This window comes from Cebus imitator, unplaced genomic scaffold (genome assembly GCF_001604975.1).
Source record: "Cebus imitator isolate Cc_AM_T3 unplaced genomic scaffold, Cebus_imitator-1.0 Scaffold52, whole genome shotgun sequence".
In the NCBI taxonomy this organism is placed as follows: domain Eukaryota; kingdom Metazoa; phylum Chordata; class Mammalia; order Primates; family Cebidae; genus Cebus; species Cebus imitator.
This window is the reverse complement of record NW_016107367.1, coordinates 3,879,035-3,902,625: the sequence shown is the minus strand read 5'-3', so window position 1 is coordinate 3,902,625 and position 23,591 is coordinate 3,879,035. Positions and strand designations below refer to the sequence as shown.

Below are 23,591 nucleotides of genomic sequence, written 5' to 3'. Positions count from 1 at the left end.
GTGTACATGCGTATGAGTGTATATACAAACACACACATACACACACACTGGTACAACTTCTCTTTCTGAGTTTTCACGAGGCTATCATAAACTCTTTCTTGCTTAAAATGTTTTCAATGAATATTCCTAAAAGATTACATTTTTAAAATTTGAGGTCTTGAAAGAAATTACAGTTTAGTCAAATTATCAATAACATAAAGACCTGTTTTGTAAAGGGAGACTCTTGTCTGTATTGAAGGTAATAATGTTTTTAAGGATCTTTATTTTGTTTTCAGTATTTTCTTACATTAACCCTCTGATTTGTCTTTCTGTTTGAGATATTTTCAGAATTTATTGTCAGTGTCTCTGAGCATGTTAAAAGTCTGAACGGGAGAGAAAGGAATGAAAAACAGTTGCTAAAATATAAGTTCAAGAGAGAATAAATAGATGGGAAAGCTCACTTTTGTAACGCTGCTTGAGACCTGTGATTGGAATTACCACCCTAATGTGTGGTCGATTTTTAGGAGGAAGTAATGGTTCTGGAGAGAATCTTACTGCAGACCATCAAGTTTGATTTACAGGTGGAACACCCATACCAGTTCCTACTCAAATATGCAAAGCAACTCAAAGGTAAGAAGACAAATTTTCAGAAGAACTTTTTCATTCTGAAATCAAGTCTTTATAATTTGATGACACTCAGATTACGCTTCTCAAAAGAGGAAACAAAGTTTATGTGTAAAATACCAAGGACGTGGTTTGCTCAGTCAATTCAGTATTGCAGCCATTAATGCTGTCTCCTTTTATGTATAAACAAGCTCTGCCATCCAGTTGCCGAGTGATATGAGAGGCAGGAAAATGAGTCAGAATTTTTTAAATAACCTAATAAACTTAGCCTTGGAACCAGGTTTTCCATACATGGTGGTTTGGCGTAGGTCATGAGGAAGAAGAAGGGGTAGGACATGGACTCACATCATTCATCCTTGTTTCCCAGGCAAAAGCTCTTTGCCGTGTATTTGAGTGGTGCCGAACCTGTAGTAGGTTTTCAGTAAATACTTGCTGCTGCCTGTGAATTTTTTTCTATTGCTATTAATTTACCTTTTTCCCCCCCATTTCTAGGTGATAAAAACAAAATTCAAAAGTTGGTTCAAATGGCATGGACATTTGTAAATGACAGGTATACATGTTCAAATATTGTTTAATTATAGTATTTTAAAATAGGCAGAGACTTTATGGGCCATTTCATCTAAACGCCTCATTTTGTGTCGGAAGAAACTGATTTGCCCTGGCTTGAAGAGTCAGTGAATGGCAGAGCTGGGGCTCCCAGCAGAGGGTTTCCTTCTCCCTTGCTGTGTCATGGTGTGAGATGCTGAAATTTTATCCCCAGTCTGAAACAGAAGTCCAAAACAATACACTGGAAAATTTTGAAAACTAAATACTTGGAGCCCATTTGGTTCTGCAAAAATATACTTCCTGGTATAAAAGTTTTGGAGCCTTGACATGCTTTTTAGAGGCCAGGGATCTAATGAGGTACCATGGTGGGAAACAGAATGCCTGTGGATAGAGTGGCTGTCAGCCCCATCACACCGCAGTCAGTGAAGCTTCTCTCACGTTTGACTTCCCCCGTACGATTTCGTTTGAAGAAGCAGTTGAGTGGCTAGGACTTCAACAGCTTAAATAACATAAGACATTTTCATTTGTATTTCATGTTGTAGCAATTTTTGAATGTGCTAGAGAATTTTCCCGATACTTTAAGGAATAGATAAATTACTAATTGTGGTTAAAGTAACTTGGGTACCTTTAGAAGACTAAAGACTTGAGTGTTTTTATGTATAGTACTTTAATTAGATTTAGGGGCGAATGAGCAAATTAATGGTTAGTTATGGCATCTTCATGCACTGGTTTAATCATAAATGTTAGATCATATAATTTAACTTTTTTTTTTTTGTTGTTGAACTAGTCTCTGCACCACCTTGTCACTGCAGTGGGAACCAGAGATCATAGCAGTAGCAGTGATGTATCTCGCAGGACGTTTGTGCAAATTCGAAATACAAGAATGGACCTCCAAACCCATGTATAGGAGATGGTGGGAGCAGTTTGTTCAAGATGTCCCAGTCGACGTTTTGGAAGGTATCAGGCATGCTAAGCTTTCTTGTGAGGGTGTTCCATGTTTAGCTTATTCTTCCAAGTATACCCTGAGTCCCAAGAGTGGATTTTTCCAAATAGACATAGATAAGCAATAATTCAGAAGCATCTTTAATTAAATTATCTAAAAAGAGTGTCCAGACACATACTTTTGGCAAACTAAAAATGCACACCAGTCTGTGCACAACCAAGATAGGGTGAGTTGCAGATGTGATTCATGCCTAGGTCCTCCTGGGGATATCGTAACTGATTCTTTATCCAGGTACAGTTTTATTTTAAATGCCAGTTTGTGTCAAATGTAATTGTTGGCTATCATTTAGACATATGCCACCAAATCCTGGATCTTTACTCACAAGGAAAACAACAGATGCCTCATCACACCCCCCATCAGCTGCAACAGCCCCCATCTCTTCAGCCTACACCACAAGTGCCGCAAGTACAACAGTCACAACCGTCTCAAGGCTCCGAACCATCCCAGCCCCAGCAGAAGGACCCCCAGCAACCAGCCCAGCAGCAGCAGCCAGCCCAGCAGCCCAAGAAACCCTCTCCGCAGCCCAGTTCTCCCCGACAGGTTAAGCGAGCCGTGGTGAGTAGGCCAGGGTAGGCCCTGAGCAGGGCGGGCTTTCCAGGTGGCAGCCACACCTGAGCACTGTTCTCATTTCTAAGCGACCGCAGGGAATGCCGGAAGCAGGGGTGATCCACCCAAACTCAGTCTGTGTGTCTCCGGGGAGCCTGAAAATGAAGGTGCTCCAAGGACAGGCCGCCTCTGAGAACCAGGAGGGCCCTCTGCACAGCTCCAGCCCTGCTGCCTGTGTCGTCCCTGCCAGGGTTCTGAAGCCTGTCAGGGTGTCGTTGCTGGGGCCTAGCAGTGTCATTGTGCATGCTGCTTCTGTGCAGCTGCCTGACCCCAAACAGAGGACTGTTTCCTGCACCCAAGTGATCCCGAAACTTAGTGTTACTTGGAAATCACCATTCAGGAAAGCTAGTCATTCTGTCTTATATTGGTAAATGGAAAGAGGAAGGGAGCAGAAATGACAATCTGGTAGGTGCCGTGGGTTGCCCTGAAAGTTTAGGCCAGAAATAATTTTTGTCTGAGGCTGTTCACAGTGACTACCACTGTCACTGATTCTGGTGGTACCTGGATAATCCATTTTTTTCTCTTCATACTCAGGATCCCAGTTAACAGTTGTATATTTCTTTTGTAACAGGTTGTATCTCCCAAAGAAGAGAACAAAGCAGCAGGTAATTTCCTGTTCTGATGTTTTGTTTTTTAGTTTTATGTGTTCATATGCAAAACTTTAAATTCTTAGCCAATGTTGTTTCCTTTCAGATCTAAATTAGCCTTAAGTCTTAACTTTAGGGCTCTTCCAGAACTTTTCCATCAGCAAAACTGCATTGTCTGTTTATCACCTGAGCATACATTTTAAAATCGTGCTCTTATGAAACTGTCAATAGAGAAAATGTTATTGGCAATAAAAATGTACTCAGTAACATATATAAAAATAAAATGATGGGTGTAGGAGAACTGTTGCTGCAGTTTTCGTTTCAGAGATTAGTTACCCCCGTCACAGCAGCAGAGTCCTCTCCGAGCACCAAGCCGCAGTAGGTGGGTGGTGTGCTGCCCAGAGAGCCACGGCCCAGCCCGGCCTGGCTGCACATGCATGCCAGGCCTCTTTTAAACACACTTGGGTTGAGGGGGCGTCACAAGTCTATAGAACCCAAAGTTAGTTCATGTCTGTATTGGAAATAAACAGAAGGAGCGAGCAAAATTGGAACAGTTACAGAACAGAAAGTTAGAAATGTTTGGTCATAGGGTCAGTCCGCCCATCATACTGAACTCTTTGAAGGCACAGACCAGGTTGACTCATTTCTGTTTCTTTGCTACTTGGTTCTTAGTTCCAGTGAATTATTCGTCAAACTGCTGTGACATCTTCCAGTTATGATAGAGCTTTTTTTTTTTCAGTATATATGAGGGAGTGATGAGTTCTGTACAGGTGAATTTGTGTGTGTGTGTGTGTGTGTGTGTGTGTGTGAGAGAGAGAGAGAGAGAGAGAGAGAGAGAGAGAGAATGTGTGATGGACTTTTGTTCTTATTGCCCATGGTGGAATGCAATGGTGCGATCTCGGCTCACCACAACCTCCACCTCCCAGGTTCAAGTGATTTTCCTGCCTCAGCCTCCCGAGTAACCAGGATTACAGGCATGTGCCACCATTCCCGGTTAATTCTGTATTTTTAGTAGAGACAGGTTTTATCCATGATAGCCAGGCTGGTCTTGAACCCCTGACCTCAGGTGATCTGCCTGCCTCAACCTCTTGAGTGCTGGGATTATAGGCATGAGCCACCGCTCCCAACCTACAGGTGAATTTTTTAATTAGTTTCAAATGGACAGGCATTAAATGTGAGACACAAGAATGGTCTGTGCTCCATGCCACGTGGGATGCATTTGAGATGAGCTGATGTGCTGTCAGTGGGGCAGGAAACAAGCTGCATGTGACCTTGAAGGAGGAGCTGCCTTTGAGCAGGGGGAGCAGAGGGGATGGATGGAGCAGTAAGGTGGAAGGACGGAAGTGAGCAAAAGAATTGAGAATCTTGGGGAAATGGAGAGGAGTCTTCCTGGAATGTGACAGATTGAAAGGCAGTAGCTTCTGATAGGGTCTAAAATGTGGGTTAGGACCAGATCAGAGTTCACCCGGAGGACTGTGAGTTTTGCAGCGGCAAGGGAAGCCATTGCAGATTTAGCAGGGAAATGGAAGAGTCTAAATTCATTTGAGAACGAGTCCCCTGGCAGTAGTAAATACAGCAAGTGGTTGGGAATGGGGAGAAGCTTGCCGACACCCACGGGAAGCATGGTGAAACATGGTGGCCTTGGCGTGCTGGCTGCGGGCAGGAAGGGTGGGTCCAGAGGCGGCTTCATAGAGGAGCTTAGCTGCGCTGTGCTGTGCAGGCCACTGGCTGCAGAGGGCTATGAGCACTCAAAATGTGGCTGGCTCAAATTCCAAAGCACCGTCAGGTAAAATACACAAGAGATTGCCAAGAAAGGAGAGTGTGAGGCCTCTCATTAGTAAAGTTTTATATTGTTACATGTTGAGATAAAATTTTAGATCTGTGGGGTTAAATAAATTTTGATCCTTTTCACTTTTTTTTTCCCAAAGTCTTGCTCTGGTGCCCAGGCTGGAGTGTTCCTTTTACTTGTTAAAGTGGTTCCTGGCACACCTGTAATCCCAGCACTTTGGGAGGCCAAGGCATGATTTGAGCCCAGGAATTCGAGGCCAGCCGGGCCTCGAGTGTTATGTAGTGCAGGGAGACCCTGTCACTACCGAAAATTTAAAAATCAGCTGGGCGTGGTGGTGCCGCATCTGTGGTCCCAGCTACTTGGGAGGCTGAGGCAGCAGAATCCCTTGAGCCTGGCTGGTTGAAGCTGCAGCCAGCCATGACTACCACACTCTCCAGCCTGGGTGACAGAGCAGGACCCTGTCTCAGAAACTAAAGTGGCTCCTGGAAAGTTTAAAATTGTAGATACATGGCTCTCGGTTATATTGCTGTTGGACAGCCCTGATGTAGACAGCAGCAGCTGCCTATTCGCAGTTGTGGATAAAGGGAGGAGGTGGGTTCTTGAGGTGAGAGCAGTACCGGTTACCGGAGGCAGGGAAAAGGAGGAGTGCGAGGTGCTGGTCGGTGGGTCTAGGGGTGGGCCATGGTTTTGGTGGCAAGATAGACACTAGAAATGTACGTTTGTAGTTGTCCACTTAGAGTAGTTTGGACTCTGAGGAAGAGGGTGAAGAGAGAGGAGGTCCCTGGACCTTGAATCGAGCCTGTTTGAGATGGAGGAAATCCAGAGAGGGGACCCAGACCTGAGTGGTATACAAGCCAGAAGAAAGTACATTTCAGGAAGGAAAAGCCTCAACATGCAAACAGAAAGACAGGGTTCTTTTTCAGCTGGGCTGTGCATGCTGCCTTCTTAAATGGAAGAGATTGGACTTCCCATGGGCTGCCTTGGAGACCTAGTGCCGCCATTGTGGAGACTGGCTGCATACCGCTGCCTGACCCTGGAAGGGTGGGCTGTTTCCCTCAGGAGTCCCGACTGCTGGGCTTTTATGAGCAGCACATCCTTCCTGCAATCAGCGTGTCAGCCTCCAGAGCTCTTCTGAGCCCAGTTAATGCGCTGCTTCTGACGTGCTGCCAACGGGAAGTCAGTATTTGGGAGAGAGTAAATAAATTACAAAAAGGTAGAGATTCTCTTGTGAACCCCCAGGGAACTGAGTGACATGTTGCTGCTACTCTGGACCTTTCTTGGTATCTCTGTACCAGGGAGGACTCCAGATAGGTAATACATGCTCATGAAGAGGTCGCTCTGCTGGCCTCACGTTGGAAGGACTTGTGTGAAGTCAGCAAGGGAACTCAGGTAGGCGTGGAGAATGGCCTGCCTGCGGGAAGCTTGCAGGTCTTGTGGAGGAAGGTAGTATTTAATTTAACAGGATTCGTGCATAATGGTTTAGCTGAGAACCTTCTTCAAGTTAAAGCCTTGCTCATCTCTGTTCTTTTTCTCCCAAAGAAACCTCTGCCAGTACATTTTCTTTATGGCATGCTTAATCATGTGAAGAGGTCCGAGCGGCTTTCCAATCTGCTTTTTTTTTTTTTTGTAGAACCACCACCACCTAAAATTCCCAAGATTGAGACCACTCACCCACCGTTGCCTCCAGCCCACCCACCTCCAGGTAAGCATCTGCTGAAGCAGCTTGGCCAGCTGTACACATTGCCGCTGAATGATGGACACAGCAGGTCCTGGGAGCTTAGAAAAGGGGGACGGTGGGGCCCAGATTTACAGCATCAGCCACAGGCAGGAATCTTTGAAAAATTGTTCTCGGGCCGGGCACAATGGTTTATGTCTATGATCCCAACACTTTTGGGAGGCTGAGGCAGGAGGATCACCTGACCCTAGGAGTTCACGGTCAGCCTGGGCAACAAAGTGAGACCCTATCCAAAAAATTAGCCAGGTATGGTAGCACACACCTATAGTCCCAACCACTCAGGAGGCTGAGATGGGAAGATCGCTTGAGCCCTGGGCATGGAGGCTACAGTGAGCTGTGATGGCACCACTGCACTCCAGCCTGGGTAAGGAGGAGACTGTCTCAAGAAAAATAAATTCTCCTTTTCACCAGATAGTTTGAGAATGTTGTGAATTGTTAAGTATATCTAACTATTCTCCGACCTATCACATCCAGAAATGCTAAACTACACATTGTATTAGAATCAGTTTTAGGAAAGAAAGCCAAACCCTGCCAGCTGAGCGTTTATCCAGATGGAGGCAGGGTTACTGTGGTGCTGGGCTCCGGCCTCCCACACCTGCTTCCTGTCGGCAGGGTGTCGTCCTAGTGCATTTGGACGAAGAAGCAGTTGTACAGAGTAAATGAAAGAGTGAGAAGTTCTCCACAGGTGTGTGGCACACCGCAAAGCCTCTCCGATCCCAGTGGAAATAGAGGAGAAAAGCTGGAAAGCAGATGGCATTCTTTGCCTGTGGCCATTCCATTGACCATTTCAGAAGGTGAAGCGCTAGAGAAGGCCGGAGTGACCTGTGCTTTCTTTCCGAAAGGTGGTTAATACTCCGGAGGCTTCCGAGCCTGTGTCGGCTTCTCCCACCCGCTGCAGTCACTGTTGGTCGGTGCACGTGGCTCACTCTGGGGCTCACAGCACCGTGTGTCCCTAACAGATGTGCCACAGATGACATTTCTGTTTCTACTCAATCATGATAGCGTTTGTGCTTTGGGAAAACAGAGGTGTCATTTTCCACTTTGGGCCAAATCCCAAAACCCCCATTTCAATATGAACCTTACTTTAAACAGCGCCTGCTGTTGCTCATGGAGCATTTAGGGAGCACCTTGCCAGGTGCAGTTCCTCTGGTCCAAGTCAGGCTGCCCCTGCGCTGAGGAGACAGACAAGTGGCTCAGTTGGGGAGCCCGGGGCGGCCAGAGGGGTGCTGCTGCCTCCAGGGCCTGAGTAGCTGCTGTGGAGGCCTCAGAGCTCTGCTCCCTCCCCCATTACAGCCGGCCAGGAGTAGGCCTGGGACTCGAATGAGACCTGGGAGCCAGAACCACTGCCAGGAGGCCGTGGTGAAGAGAGCAGGGCCTGGGAGCCACGGCGCCTCCGAAGGTGGAGGCAGCAAAGCTGGGCAGTAACGAAGGGAAGGAAGCGTAGTTCCTGGGAGGCCTAGGCTGAGGGAAGAAATGTTCAAGTCAGCAGGGATGTTTAGGAGGCAGTTTGGTGGCCGTGTGTGGCACTTGGGTCAGGAGCAAGTGTGCAGAGAGGGAATGGGGTGCCGAGGGGAGATCCCCACTTGCTGTTCCAGCTCAGTGACAAAGGACAAGGGCAGGCGCACTGGTGACATGAAGATTTAGGCCTTGGGGTTGAGTGTTGGAAGAGTTGGCTTCTGCGAGGTGGAGGAGCAGGCCTGTGGGCAAGTGGCTATGGAGTGACACACCGGAAGCGTTAAAGGGTGTTGGCACTTTTCTGCACCTCTTTTTTAGTCAGCTTCCAGAACCCCAGAGCACCTGGCCCCAACCTGGAGCGGAAACCAGTTCTCTAAGGTCAGGCATGTCTGACCTTCGGCCTGGTGGACTGGGGGGCACTGGTCTGCACAGGCAGGCCCCAGTGGCACACCTGTTGCTGACCTGAAATCCTGCTCATGCTCACTTTGACGAGATCAGACAGGTTGTGCACCAGTGTCCATGTCTACACAACCAGGACGCCATGCTGTGCCTTGCCCAGCCCAAGTGCTTGGGGAACAGAAGTCTCTGATGGCCTTTGCCCTCTTTATGCCCTTCTCTGGAGCCATGTGTTCTTCTCATGTTGCTCCTATGGTTTGTCTCTTGGGCTGCCTTGGGAAAGGACACTCATTCTGTTTGGCTCTCTGTGGTGGGGTGTATCGACATCATTTTCCAGGGGTCTGATGGTGGCCAAGGGATCACAGGCCAAAAGGTGTAGATAAGGCTTTGGTGGAAGTGGGCGTGAGGGCTTGTGGGCTGGGAGGGGCCTGTGGCTGGTTCTGAGCACGGGTATCTCGGGAGTGCTCGATACCTGGTACCACCTGTCCCCGTTGCACACGCAGACACAGCACGCATGCACACACTTCTCTCAAGGAGACTGCTCTCTGAGAGCACGCAGTGGGGTGTATCTAGCCCATCTTGAGTGGAGTGGAACCTGAATTGCTTCGTTGATGGATACGTTGGGAGTGTCAGAGGCTTGTAAAGAGTTGTTTTAAGTGCCATCAATTCATTTGACTAACTCTGAGGCTCTCTGAAAAATGCCAGTGCTGCAGACAGGAGTTCATTGTGGTCCTGACTCCTGGGCTCAGATTCTGAAGACAGAAACGGGCAGAAAAGCAGAGCCCCCACGCTTGTTGCACTAGGAAGGGGGGCCGGGGCCGGGGCCGGGGCACAGGGGGGCTTTGTGTGCTGCCAAGACCGCCTGTGGGTGGTGTGGTTGGGGCTGAGGGAAGGAAACCCCAGGCCATGCCAGACAGAATGGAGGGCCCTTTCGACAGATGACGGGGAGACATCTGGTGGCATCAGGACATGGGGCACGGGCCCATGCATTGGGCCACAGAGGTGGCAGCTGCTCCCTGCTCCTCTGTAAAGGTGGCCCTGAAGGGCCGGGAGGCACTGAAAGAGCAGCCGTTGCTGGCGGAGGCCAGGCACTGACGCATCTCTCTCCTGCAGACCGGAAGCCTCCCCACGCTGCTGCCTTAGGTGAGGCTGAGCCGCCAGGCCCTGTGGATGCCACTGACCTCCCCAAAGTCCAGATTCCTCCTCCGGCCCACCCGGCTCCTGTGCACCAGCCACCACCACTGCCACACCGGCCCCCGCCCCCACCCCCCTCCAGCTACATAACCGGGATGTCCACCACCAGCTCCTACATGTCTGGAGAGGGCTACCAGAGCCTGCAGTCCATGATGAAGGCCAAGGGGCCCTCCCACCAACGGCCGGCGTGCACACCTGCCCTACTACCTCAACGTCTACCCGCCCAACCCACCCCCACCGCCTATGCCTTCTCCCCGGCCTCCTTCCCCCAACCTGCCATCCCACCTCCTACTCCTGGCTACTCCCCACCCCCACCCACCTATAACCCCAACTTCCCACCCCCACCTCCACACCTGACCCCTACCCACGCAGTCGCCCCTCACCTTCCTCCAGGCTTGGGTCTGCCACCAGCCAGCTACCCACCTCCTGCTGTGCCCCCGGAGGACAGCCCCCTGTGTCCCCGCCCATTCCCCCACCTGGCATGCCTCCAGTTGGGGGGCTGGGGCGGGCAGCCTGGATGAGATAACGTGAGCCTTTTTTCCCTTTTTTTTTTTTTTTTAAAAAAACAAGTTTTTGTAATCAACTTGCAGAGTAGTTGAAGTGGGAAAGCAGCAGGGTACCTTGTATAATGCGTGACCATTGCAGTGTGGGAGGAATGGACCAGGCCCCTGGGATAGAATTGGGGTGGTCCTCATCTGGAGGACGGGGACAGCCAGCTTTCAGAGTAGTCTCATCAGTGCCCTTGCAGTCTGACCGTGTACACTTGGTTCAGCTCACGTCTGAGTCCTGCACTGGGTTACTTTATACTAGTGAAGATGTTAACCAGCCATATTGGCTCAATAAATAGCTTCGGTAAGGAGTTAATTTCCTTCTAGAAATCAGTGCCTACTTTTCCTGGAAACTCCATTTTAAATAGTCCAATTCCATCTGAAGTCAAGCTGTTGTCATTTTCATTCAATGACGTTCTCTCCCATGACACCCAGAAGGGTCAGAAGAACCACACTTTTCATTTATAGATGTTTGCATCCTTTGTATTAAAATTGTTTCGAAGGGGTTGCCTGTTGGATGGCTTTTTTCTTTTTCCTCCAGGGAGAAGGGGAGAAATGTATTTGGAAAGTAATGTATGTTTACATCTATTTGCAAATTCCTGTACATAGAGATATATTTTTTAAGTGTGAATGTAACAACATACTGTGAATTCCATCTTGGTTACAAATGAGACTCCTTCAGTCAGTTATCCAAATAAAAGCAGTTCTGAAACTATCCCTTTCTTTGTTATGGGTGGAAGGTGGGGCTCCAGGCCTTTGCAGTCCCTGGGTTACAAAATCTGCTGAAGCCCGTTTCCTCCTTCCGGACCCTGGGGATGCAGGAGAGGCCTGGCCAGAGAGCCAACCCCAGCGTCTCCCAAGGTACTCTGGGTGGATCGGCACAGCTGCGTGCCAAGCCAGCCTGCCTGTGTCCCACGCCTGCCTTGGTGCATAGAATACAGTCAGACACGGGCTTGGGTTTGAAACCAACCCACCTGTGATGAGACGGAGGCAGTTGGAGGGGCAGCAGCCTCACCATCTACCCTAAGGGGCCCCGAGTGAACCCTCATCTGAGGTGCTTGAGGGGCCATGGCCTGTCTCTGATCCTGCCCCCCATGACAGAAACACACCGAGCAGCCAGCCAGGAGGCGCACAAAGAGGCCTTTATTTATCTAGCTCAAAGTATACACTATCACAATCTTGTTACTCCTTTTACTAAAATAGTTCAAATCAGTGTTTTTACCACGCTATCAAAAAGTTCTATTTCTTTTTGTCTCCCCACATCAGAGTGGTTGGATAGAAGGTAGAAACAGGCCGGGAGTCACAGGCTCCCAGCTCTAAACCGTGCCAGGGCAGGAAAGGGTGGCTCCAGGTCTCACGGTGGCACCTTCTACAGAAAATAGACGAAGCTGCCGGGCCCGGGACAGAAAGCAGATGTTCCAGTCCATCTCCAAAAAGCAGCACAAATACACCCCCCACAGTATGAAAAATAAACACCTCTGCCACTCTGCAGTCATGCATTTTGTTTTTTTTCTTTAAGAAAAAAAAAAAAATCAGTAGTATGTATCTTTGTTTCCTCAAGTTTCAAGAAAAAAAAATGAAAGGTCACTTTTTTCTCTTTAAACACTGGTGTGTAGCTAGTAACTTGGATAAGAAGGTGCCCCCTACAAAAATGTGCTCAGCATGTTCTGGGCCAGGATGGACCTGGCCGCCTGGCTGAGGCAAGAAAGGGGACAGTCCGTCACAGTGGACACTGAAGCCGAGTGCCAGTGCTGCGGCCAGCTTCACCGTCAAGAATCTGAGCCTTTGAAATGGAAAGGGAGCATCTGAAAGGGCACCCCCACTGGGGGCTTTCAGAGCTAGGGTCACCCTGGGCTGCAGCGTCCTAGGGTTCCCCCGTGGGAGGCCCCGTCTGACCCTCTACAGCCCACGGTGCTCTGCCGCTGCCACCTGTACTCAGGCATATGGCGTCACTACTGCTCGCCTTTAAAATCAGCTATTAATTTGAGATGTGACTGTCACTGACAGAGTTCTGTCCTGGAAAGCCATCCCAGTGCCATGTTGGCTCAGGGGGCACCAGCTTTGTGCTGTCTCCGTAACAGGCAAGAGGGTTCTCAAAGCAACGTTCCACTGATCCCTGGATGCCACTGCAGCATTAAGGACAGGGTCCATCCCCTTGAGGGGAAAGGTGGCTTCAAGGCTGTTCTCTGGACCTGTTTGCAGGAGATCCACAGGTACCAGGAGCCCATACTTATTGCTTATTTCAGTGGTGGCCAAGCCAACCTGACCCAAACATGACGCGCACGGGTTCCCAGACTTGGCTCCCACTCAAAATTGACCCACACTCCTTGGGCTGCTATGGTCTTCATTAGACTCCAAGACCCAGAAGGGCCTCTGCCCAGCTGCCCACGTGGGCAAGAATCACTGGGTACCATGACCAGCAGGTGTTCACCCAACTTCACATGTACACCCCTAGTGACCAGGAGAGCACCACCTGACTGGGGGACCCTCCTTCCCAAAGAGTATCCTGGTGACAGCCACAGCAGGAGCGCCACACCATCCCATCACCAGCACCACCCACTCCCCCCCGGGCTAAGATGGGGGGCGTGAGCTTTCCCCTGAGAGCAAATGGGCAGCAAGAACTGCTCAGAATGGAGCCGCCAGCTATGGAGAGGGACAGGGCAGCCACCTCCCTCCTGCCTGCGTCTCCAGCCTCAGGCCTGCGGGAGACCTGCTGGGTAGGAAGACAGCCTCTGGGCTCTTCAGCTGGGGCTCTGAGCACCCCTGAAGAGCAAGGGAGTCTGCCGAGGACCTGGTGAGGTCCTGGACTCGAGCCAGGGCTGCTCACAGCAGCATGCGGATGTGGGGAGTGGCCTGTCCCCGCTGCGGCTCTAGGATCTCACCTGTCACGTGCCACACATCACTTACCCCACGCAAAATTTTCTATTGCACTTTACAGTTTATACATGGTCATTTACACAAAGAGCTCACTTGATCCCCAGAATCCTGTGAGGAGGGCCTTATGCTGCCCATTTTACAGCTGGGGACATGCGCTCAGAGCGGGACGCAACTGTCCGCCCGCAGCGAGGATGGCAAGGTTGCAGAACTTGGCTCCGCCCAGCCCGCCTTGGCCTCCCCAGCAGGTCAGCTGGCGGCTCACATGCCCCTAGTGAGGACCCTTGCCCTGTGGCACTGAATGGCCTGCAGCCATAAGCAAGGCTGAAAGGAACCTCAGAGACCTATGTTTCCACCAGGGGCCCAGAGAGGCTGCGTGAACTGCTAAAGGTCACACCGCAAACTAAAGCCAGCACCAGGCCAGGCCTCCTCCTTCCCAAAAAGAGCAAAACTCTCATCTGCAACCCAGACAGCTCTGTCCACAGGGACCCAAGGTGCAGCCAGTCCCTGGGGGAGGCCACAGCCAACCAGAGCCCCAGCTGAGGCCTAGCACTGCCCACCAGGAGAATCCCATGTGGCTCAGCCCAGAAGCTCTCCGCAGGCCCTTCGTCATGTAAACCACAGAAAGGGGCATGCCTCAGGCATGGGGCAGGAGGAACCCAAAAAGGGGGCAGCCTGGACAGGGTGACGGGGACACTGCAGAGACTGTTAGGGGACAGGGTGGCAGGGCACACTGCAGAGACTGTGTTAGGGGACAGGATGGCGGGGGACACTGCAGAGACTTTGTGTGTTAGGGGACAGGGTGGCGGGGGACACTGCAGAGACTGTGTGTTGGGGGACAGGGTGGCGGGGGGACACTGCAGAGACTGTTGGGGGAGGGGGGTGACCTCCAAAAGCAAGGAGCAGCTGGCACTGGGTGGCTGGGGATGGATCTCCAGGTGTGAGGGGACCCTGAGCTCCAGGGCTGAGTGTCACAGAAAGGGCCCAGGGCAGCCTCCAGCCAGCCACGGACACAGTAAGCAGCCTTGTCCACGGTGCCGGGGACTCAGTGCTGGGTGGGCCTGGGGCCAGGCCACGGCAGGTGGGTGAGAAGTGCTGCCACCTGCAGCAAGACCCAGGTAGCGGTGGTCTCCGTCCAGTGTGGGTGGCAGCCAGGAGAAGAGGGTTTGATGAGTGGCCCCTCCATCCCAGGCGGGACACAGGAGCCTGGACAGTCCCTGGGCTGGATCTCAGAAGCAGCTTGCAGCCTCTTGCTCATGAAACCCAGGGCCCGGGGCCCAGAGGGAGCGAGGCGTCCAGGCCGATCTGTAGCTCGGGTCGCAGCGTCTCCTCTTCCCAGGTTGCTGGTGTGTGAGGCGGGAGATGGCGGCCTGGGCCAGGGTGGGCAGCGTCCTATGTACAATTCACCACAGAGAAAGAAGACGGGCTCGGCCGGAGGTCCTGCGGTGGCTAGGGCCTGAAACTCCCCCTGGGGACCCCCAGTGGGGCCAGTCCACGTCCATGCAAGAGTGGCCCTACAAAGGCCCCTTGAACTGGTTCCCAGACAGGTGCTGCCGTATGGAGGGCTTGGAGCTGGCCGCGTCCCCCAGCTTTCTCCAGACGACCTGTGGAGGGGAGCAGGGTGTGAGGGGGCTCGCCCACGTCCACGCGCCAGCTGTGCACACCTGCCGCCTCTTCACTGCAGAACTGCCCACGTCCTCAGAGCCATGGGGCCCCGAGGGACATGGAGGCCACTGCAGGCCCAGAGACGCCCACGCCAGGTTTTTGCACGCCACCCTCACTATCAGACCTTGCAACTGTCCAGCGGCGTCCATGGGCGCCACCAGATGATGCAGGGGAGGGGCTGCAGTTCAGAGCTCCCGTCCCACCCACATAAGACCTGGGTTCAGACCCCACAAAACCCCTTCCCGGATGGCTCCTGCCAGCACCCAAGGAGACCACCGATGGTGCTCAGCTGGGTGGGGCACTGGGCTCTCCTGGGTGGCCCCAGCCTGGCAGGCGGGAGGGTTCCACCTGGACCTCCTGCTCGGAGCACCACCTGCCCAGCCGGCAGCCACAGGCGGCACCAGCAAGCTGGGAGGCCCAGGGGCCAGACACCCAGGAACATCTGGGGCAAACAAAACCAGTCCCAGGGAGTGGGGGGCTCAGGCTCTATCCCGAACCCCTGGCACGGCACTCCTGGGAAGGGTGGATCTGCAGACTAGGGGCCCTCTGGGAGGGGCGGGGGGCAGCGAGGTGACGACTGGCCAGGGTTCGCAGTGCCTCCAAAACCACCCCGCTGTGGCTGAGCATTCGAGAAATGGAGTCCCACTCAGGGAAGGGTGTGGCCATGCTGGGTGGCCCTGGGCACCCTCCCAGTGCCAGGCCTCGGCCCCCACCCCGGAAGCCTCACGTTGCACATCTCACGAACGATGGCCTTCTCTTTCTCACTCAGGTCCTCCTCGCAGCTGTCCTGGAGCTGCCGGTCCAGATTCTCATGCACCTCCAGGACCTGAAGGAAACAGGCCTCAGGGTCAGGGTCAGAGGCCACAGGCAGACCTTGGGCAAGCTGCCTGGTCCCTGAGCCTCAGCTTCTCTGCTGTAAACCAAAGCTAAGGACCCTGAGCTGCGGGGACCCTGGGGACAAGTGTGGAAAACACTGAGGGGCAGGTCCTCTCCTCAGCCTGCTGATGCGTGGATGCCCAAGGGAAGCAGCTCATGGCTGGGCCACCTGCGGGGAGGGAGACAGGGCAGGGATGACCTCAGACAGGTGGACTCACTCCAACCCAGGGCCCACTGGAGACAGCGTGGAGGGGGTGGGAGTATGTGTGGGCATGCCTGTGCACACGTGTGAGATGTCATGGGGCGCGGGAGTGGGGACTGTGCTCAGGTGTACACAGCCTGGGGAAACCGGAGCCCATCAGACCCGCTCACCTGCACCTGCAGAGGCTGGGCCTGGGGGACCTGAGCTTAGTTCCAGCCCCACTCCTGTCCCTAACTCTCTGGCTTAGTGGGGCGCCTGCCCTCCCAACCCCAGGCCTCAGTCTTGCTAGCTCAGGGGTGGCAGACAGGTGACACACTTACAACTGCCACCTCTGAGTTCTGTCCTCACAGTGCTCCAGGCAGCCATGGTCACCCAGCCACCCATACACAGATGAAACCCCCCACCCCTGCCACTTGGATGCCCCCAGGTACAAAGGCCCCACAGTCCCATGGCACACCCAGCATCCGGGGCTCCTGAGGGAGCGGGTCGTGGCCCTCACCTTCATGGCGTGCACGACAGCCTCCGGCTTCTGTCCTGCAGGGCTGTAGCTGGCAGAGGAGGGTGAGGGCAGCTCAGGTACGGGGCAGGCTGGGCCCTGGGGGAGGGAATCACACATCTCAGCTCACCCTGGCTGGCTCCCACGTGGTGGCCACAGGCATGACCAGTGGCTCAAGAAGGCACTGATGCTCAGAGGCCAGGGCCCAGGTGGGAGGAAAAGGGGACGGGGGTGAGGCAGAGGAAGCAGGTATGAGCACGGAGCCCCAAGGAGCCCACAGCCCCACCTGCCAGTCCTGCCGACCAGGTCTTCCACAGATGAAATGGTCCCTGACAGCACAGAGGCAAAAGGGGTGGTCCAGGGTCCACCCACACCTCTTGGGCTGCCCTACAGCCTCCCACAGATAAGACCTAGCATCTGTTTTGCAGGGAAAGCAAGTTCAGCCCAGGGAGGGCAAGCGACCCTAATCACAGCAAGACCAGGAAGGTCTGGACTCAATTGTGGCACCTGAATCCAAAGTCCCTTCCCCTTCCCATTCTGGTGCCCCTGTGGGCGAGGCCAGCTCCACTCTGAGCACCCCGAGGCCCTGCCTCCCGGCTGCTACCTCCCAGTCCTGTCAGATGAATTGGCCGCCAGGTGCCCGGCTCCCACATCAGGCCTTGGGGAGGGGACCCAGCCTCTGTCAGACAATGCGTGTCTACCCAGGAGCAGGCGATCCCACCCCCAGCTTCCTGCCTGCAAGGGTCCATGTGGCTGGGAAGCCAAGAGCAGGGCTTCTGCTTCCAGCTGCAGTGGGGACCGCAGGGGGCCAACAGGAACTAGGAGGTCACCAGATGCTGGGACAGGCTTAGGGGGAACTCACAAGTGCCCAAAGCCAGACAGAAAACCCCCAGCGGTGCCCTGTGGGCAGGGAGGGAACAGGAAGCGGGCTTTCCATTAGTCTTCAGGGCTCCCCACTCTGGCAATCCTTGGGCCGACCCTGGCAGCTGAGTCTGCTGCCCTCTCTGTAAATGGGGCCTGGATGACACCTCCCAACAGCCTCAAAGGCTCAGGGAGCTGGGCTGGAATCCCACCTGCCCAGGCCCGCATCAGGGGCCACCTAACACTGCAGGGCTGGGAAGCTCCTGCAGGCTGGGCAGCTGACCCCTGGGGCCTTCCCCACCCACCCTGGCCTGGACCTGCTCCCAGGGCTCTGCAGGCTGACCTGCTCCTGCCTCCAGTCGGACACCAGGCCCCACCCCTGAGGCTAGGGGGCCTGGGAGCTGCCACCTCTGGAGGCCCCCCAGAGCACTGGAATCTAGGAAAGCATCACGGAGTTGGGCCCAACCCACGCTGAGCCTCAGTTTCCTTGTCTGGACAACAGAAAGGGTTCTCTGCCCCAGGTTCTCTGTGTAAACCCCTAACTCCAGCCCAGGCTGTCAGGTATCTGTGGTGTGGGGACCCAACAGGGTTGCCAGGGGTTCCCACTGGGGCAGTGCAAGTGGGTGGTGCCCCAACCTAACATAGAAGGTGGCATTCCCCATGCCGGCCAGCAGGGGGTGTCAGTCACACGCACACGGCCCTGAGAGACCCGGGCACCTGCACCTACCTGCACCTTCCCCTACAGAACACAGTCCATGTACCAGCCGGCCCCTGGCACCTCTGGCCTTATGTCCCCATCTGCATCAGGCCCCTGGGCTGCCTGTCCTGTTACAGCCCCCAGCTCCAAGAGGCTGGGATTCCTGCAGCACAGGCAGAAGGGAAGCCAGGAGTGTGGGGTGGGGCAGTACAAGTTGCCCCTCTCCTGCCCGCCTCACTAGGCAGTGGTGGGTGCCAGCAAGGGCATGGCCTGGGATGGTGAAAGTGACACCCGAAGTAGACAAAGTCCCAGTGTTACCTCCAGGGCATTCCCAGGGTGCAGAGGCCCCTTCTGCACTGGAACTCAGCCCCCTTGGGCCACTCACACCTCCCACTGACTAGGTGCCCACTTAGGGTGGCACTGCCCACCGAGTGCTTGCTACACTGCTCCAGGCAGGCGCTATCTTTCTACACATCCAAACATGCTTACTTTTTTTTTTTGAGATAGAATCTCACTCCGTCGCCCAGGCTGAAGTGCAGTGGCACAATCTCAGCTCACTGCAGCCTCGACCTCCCAGTCTCAGGCAATCTTCCCAGAGCAGCTGGGACCACAGGTGCACACCACCATGCCCAGCTAATTTTTGTATTTTTTGTAGAAACGGGGTTTCATCAGGCTGGCCTTGAACTCCTGGACTCAAGCAATCCTCCTACCTTGGTTTCCCAAAGTGATGGGATTAGAGGCGTGAGCCACCGTGCCTGGCCTACATGCCCACTTTACAGACGAAGAGAGTGAGGCTAAGAGAATGGCTTGCCCAAGACCAAACAGCTTATAAACAATGGGGCTGGGCCTTGAACTCTAAGTCTGTGGGACTCCCGAGCTGGTGCCCAAAATGAGGATACCAGCGTTCACCAGAGAGAACTGAACATATACATCCACAAAATACCTGTCCCCAAATGCTAAAAACGCCATTCGTGCGAGCCCGACATGCAAACAATTCAAATGTGCAGCAAGGAATGAAGGAAGTGCTCTATCCGTACGATCGAACAGCGTTCAGCCGTGAAAAAGCAATGAGACCAACACAGGGTACCTGTGGATGGACCCTGAGAACAAGATCCAGAGTGAAAGAAGCCAGACACAGAAGGCCGCACGTCATGCGATTCCATTTATATGAAATATCAGGATAGGCAAATCCATGGAGACAGAAAGCACCAACCAACCAGTGGCTGGGAGGAAGGGGGATGGGTGTGACTGCCAATGGGTACAGGGTGCCTTTCTGGGGTGATGAAAATGTTCTCCTGTATCCTCCCACCTCCCTCCCCTGGGGTTCAGCCTGGGCACCTGCCCTGACAGCCAGCAGTAGGAGGGTAGGGGCAGCAGTGGGCAGGGAGGGGGTACCCACCCCACAGAGTCACTTGCTTTACCCAGGGACCCTCTCCGGCATGCCCTCGCGATGCCCATGAGCCACAGGGAGCCTTAAAGGAGAGCTGCCCAGGTCTGCAAGGGCCCAAGTCCCAGGCAGTGTCTGAACCCAGAGAGGCCCTCCCCGGACAATCCCCTCACTCTCCCCGGGGGTCCGAGTGACGGATGTGGGCTCTCCAGGGCCCAGCAAGGGCCCAGTGCCCTGTGAGCACTCCACGAGGCCCGGCCCCTGGGCCGCTAGCCCTGGCACCTCCGCGGCAGCTTCTTCTGCAGCTTTCATGGCAGCCCCTCCCATGAGACACCTTAACCCTCAATAATCACTCTTGGGGGCCTTCCCACCAACCACCCCCGATCCTGCCCCCTGCACCTCAGTTTATAACCCTGCCTCCCAGCCTCATGGAGCAGAGCCCCTGCACGGCCCCACGCCGGCCCCTAACGGCTAGGCACACACAGGCACACACCACCAGAGGGGCTGACCATCTACCCCACCCCATGGGCGTCACTTCCTCCTCTCCAAAGTGGGGGACAGCCCCTCATGCACAGGGCCATCTAGAGGAAAATAGGAGGTAAGGGGCACGAAGCCCCTCCCAAGGCTGCCGCCTCCCGGAAGCCACCCCGAATACTCCAGAACTCTCACAGCATATTACCAGCACTGTGAGGCCCTGAGGCTGGGTCCATACACAGGGTGTGCTCTCCGAGGCCTGCAGGGCGACAGTGTCTGGCAGACCCAGTGCACATGACAGCTGTGCTTGCACAGCACTTCCCAACCTGCAGGCCGCATGGAGGACTGCGGGATGCCGAACGGAGGACTTCGGGTCACAGCACTGAGTCACTGAGCTGCTCTCCCTCCCTCCCACGAGCCCACGAGCTGAATGCATTCGAGGCCCGGGGCATGAAGGCTAAGAAGCCAGCCCCTTGGGGGCATCACTTGGGGCATCACTTGGGGGCATCACTTGGCTTTCCAGAGCTCTTCATCCTGAAGCATTAGAGCCTCGTTCAGCCACAGGACTCCTGGATACATGCTTGGAAGATGGGCCATCGGCAGGCTTTGCTGCCCGCGCAGCCTCAATAGCTGCACTCCTGGAGAAAGTGGAAGAGCTGCAAGAGCGAGATCGCAGAGCCAGCAGCCAGCACTGAGGTCTAGCCGGCTCTGCGGGGGGCCTGAGGTCAGCCTTGCGGGCGAGGGGTGAAGGGGGAGAGGAGGAAGGGGCGCAGCTGCTGCGGGCGCACACACTGCCCAAAAGCACCTCCACACACGGCTCTGTAGGCACCACAAGGACAGCCAGCGCCTTCTGAGCATTAGCGACTCGCCCGCCAGGGCTCCCCCAGGCGGAAGCCCCACAAGGTGAGGCCCTCATGCGAGGAGGGCAAGTGGACCTGGACTCCCACTGCTTCCCACTGCCATCACATCCATCCACGGGGCGCAGCCCCAAGCTAGGGTCCACTTCGCGGGAGCTGGCTCCAGGTGGCCTGTCCCGTTCCCTCCAGGGCAGGTCAGCCAGGTTATTGGCAGAATCCACAAACCTGAGCCCCAAGCTCCAGGGCCAGCTGGGCACCCTCTCCCCGCTGTAGCCAAGGAGTGGCACAGGCTAACGAGCTGCTCAGAGGGGCAGTGGCTGGGCACAGGCAGCCTTGTGCATGTGGCCTCTGGACACTGCCCCGAACCTCCTGCAGTGTCACCCTACTTGGGGCTCCACCTCTTAACTGCCACGCTGAGCAGGACACAGGGACACAGGGCCTCAGGCCGGGGCTGAAGTCAGGCACCCAGATCCTCATGCCCCCGGGCAGGTCACTGGCCCACCTGAGCCTCAGCCCCTCATCCAGAACACGTGGGCTTCTTTGGGGCACACACTCACGTTCTGCAGGGCATCCTGGTAGGAGGGCGGCAGGGACGCGAGCTGGGACTCCGAGTGGTAGGGTGAGAAGCCTTTCCGCAGCGTGCGGAACTCTCCGGAGCCTGCCTGCTGCAGGGAAGAGAGGAAAAGGGGTTAGATGGAGGGCCAGGCTGAGTTGGCCAAGGGCCTTGGGCATGGCTCCTCATGCCAGCAGGGTCTGCTCAAAGGCACAGCCTCAGAGGACCCCTCTACTCTCCCCTCCACACCCCTGATCCTTCCCCCCGGCCAGGATCAATATATCTTCACTCTCCCCAGCTCAAATCTCAGCAATTCACTCTCCAATACGGACTTCATAAACATGTGTTGGACAGCTGAATAAACAGAATGAATGAATGAAGGAGAGCCAGTGACAGCAAGTGAGGAGAGCTCTCTCCCACCCCTAGGCCCACCCTGGCTCCTCCACTCTGACATCCTGCCCTTGGGTCCCCACACAGATGGCACCGTTCACAGGCCTGGGCCAGCCACCTGCAGCACCCAGGGCCACATCCACAGGCAAGGCCTCCCACCTCCCACGGCTCTGGACTCTCTAGGGAGGTTCTGCCCAGGCTGCCTCTGCCTTGGACAGGGAGCTCCTGAAGCAGGTCCTGGGTATGGCCTCTGAATCCCTAAAAACTCACGCAAGCTGGGGTCGTAAACTACTGCCCTGCACACAGGAGGGAGGGAGGGAAGCCTTAGCCCTTGGCTCAAGAGCAAAGCAAATGCCCCCAAACCCCAGGAGCTGGGGCTGGGAGCTGGGACCAGGAGCCAAGATGAACAGGTCCCATGAAACTTCTCAGCGTGTGAAGGTCAGTCCCGCAGTGACCCTCGCCTGGCCCAGCCCAGCAGAAGGCCTTTCTTTCTGTATCACAAAGCGGTTTTGGGTGTTTCTGGCCCAAACAGCCTTTGCTTTTTCAAAAGAGAGAAAAGGGCTGCGCAGATAAAACCAGCGGAATGTCCCGTAAATCAGCAGGCTGAAGAGTTACCCAAACAAACTTTGGGGGCAGAGGAGGCCCAGGCTGGGGCTGGGCTGGGGCGGGGGCAGGGAGGGTGGGACAGGCTGCAGCCATGTCTGGGTCCCAGTTCCACTCACCGGCCCCTCGGCCTGGCCATGAAAGACCCCCCAACATACCCTGCTTGCCTCCCTCAAAAGCTGGACCTGGCCCTGCACTTCTCACAAGCCCCAGCCTCACTAAGGCCAGCCCTGTGCTCTCCCAGCCCCATCAGAGCCCTGGCCAGGCCCCCCACCCAGGCAGGGAGGTCTCAAGAGCTTGGCTCAAGGGCCAGCAAACAGCTGTGTCCTGCAGGGGGTGGGGCATTAGGAGGGGAGTAAATGCTCTATTACCAGCTCCCACGGAGGCCCGCAGAGCTAAGGCAGGAGAGCAGGGATCCGGGCAGTCTCTCTCTCATTAAATCACCCTCACCCCCCAGACACCTGTCAGCCAGGGCAGGCGGGCACTGGAGGCTGGGGCTGCTTCCTGGGTCCCCGGGAGGACCTGGGTGTGGTCCTAGGTCAGGGAGGGCACAGCGGAGAGGGAAGCGGAAACCAACCTTCCTGCAGGCCCCCAAAGTGTGCTGGATTTTAGATGCCCCTGGCGAGCATCGAAAAGGGGTCTCAGCGCAAAGGGGGCCTTGGGCACAGCCCTGAACCATCAAATGGGACTCCCACACCCTTGACCTCCACATTAGCCCTGGCTGACCCTGCCTAGCTTAACCAGAGGCACTCACAGTCCGCAGCTGGGGGCCAGATCAAGGAAAGCCCCCCACCCACCCACCAGGTACCAAAAAGAAGAAGAGGCCCAGCACTCACTCACCCTCCCCCAACATGAGTGACACATCCCCTTAGAGCCACCCATGCTTCCCTGGGTCACCTCTCCTGAGGGAGGTACCCTAGTTCCACTTAAGGGCAAAAATTCCAAACCACCTGATTTTCTTATAAGAGAGTTACAAAATCCTCTCCAATGGAGAATCCATTCTAAGCAGGCACACACTCTAAATGTGTGCACACACACACACACACACAGTGACTTCTCTGGGCCACATAGCCAGGAAGGGAACATCTAGGATTGGAACCGCTGCCCTCCCCTCCAGCCGGCCCTGCCCTGCCCTGTCCTCCCCTCCCCTCCAGCTGGCCCTCCCCTGCCCTGCCCTGCCCTGCCCTCCCCTCC

General features: G+C 54.8%; 2 protein-coding genes across 5 annotated transcripts in view; one reads left to right on the top strand and one right to left on the bottom strand.

Moving 5' to 3' along the window:
- CCNK (cyclin K) overlaps positions 1 to 11,177 on the top strand; it is a 29,981-nt gene extending 18,804 nt beyond the window's left edge. Inside the window, 10 exon segments of the mRNA XM_017528150.2 lie at positions 504 to 609; positions 1,096 to 1,153; positions 1,937 to 2,106; positions 2,442 to 2,707; positions 3,330 to 3,363; positions 6,765 to 6,836; positions 9,834 to 10,080; positions 10,082 to 10,161; positions 10,164 to 10,352; positions 10,355 to 11,177. Of these exon segments, the coding sequence (XP_017383639.1) occupies positions 504 to 609; positions 1,096 to 1,153; positions 1,937 to 2,106; positions 2,442 to 2,707; positions 3,330 to 3,363; positions 6,765 to 6,836; positions 9,834 to 10,080; positions 10,082 to 10,161; positions 10,164 to 10,352; positions 10,355 to 10,440 (1,308 nt within the window). The 3' untranslated portion in view covers positions 10,441 to 11,177.
- A 2,940-nt stretch (positions 11,178 to 14,117) lies between these two features.
- Positions 14,118 to 23,591, bottom strand: part of CCDC85C (coiled-coil domain containing 85C) — an 89,944-nt gene continuing 80,470 nt past the window's right edge. For 2 of the 4 annotated variants that reach the window (XM_017528152.2, XM_017528151.2), the window contains 4 exons: positions 21,409 to 21,516; positions 16,579 to 16,674; positions 15,729 to 15,827; positions 14,118 to 14,940 (listed from right to left, as the gene is read on the bottom strand). In XM_017528152.2, coding sequence (XP_017383641.1) covers positions 14,851 to 14,940; positions 15,729 to 15,827; positions 16,579 to 16,674; positions 21,409 to 21,516 — 393 coding nt within the window. In that variant the 3' untranslated portion in view covers positions 14,118 to 14,850. The remainder of the gene's footprint in view (positions 14,941 to 15,728; positions 15,828 to 16,578; positions 16,675 to 21,408; positions 21,517 to 23,591) is intronic. The other 2 variants (XM_037738341.1, XM_037738342.1) reach the window with 1 other exon arrangement.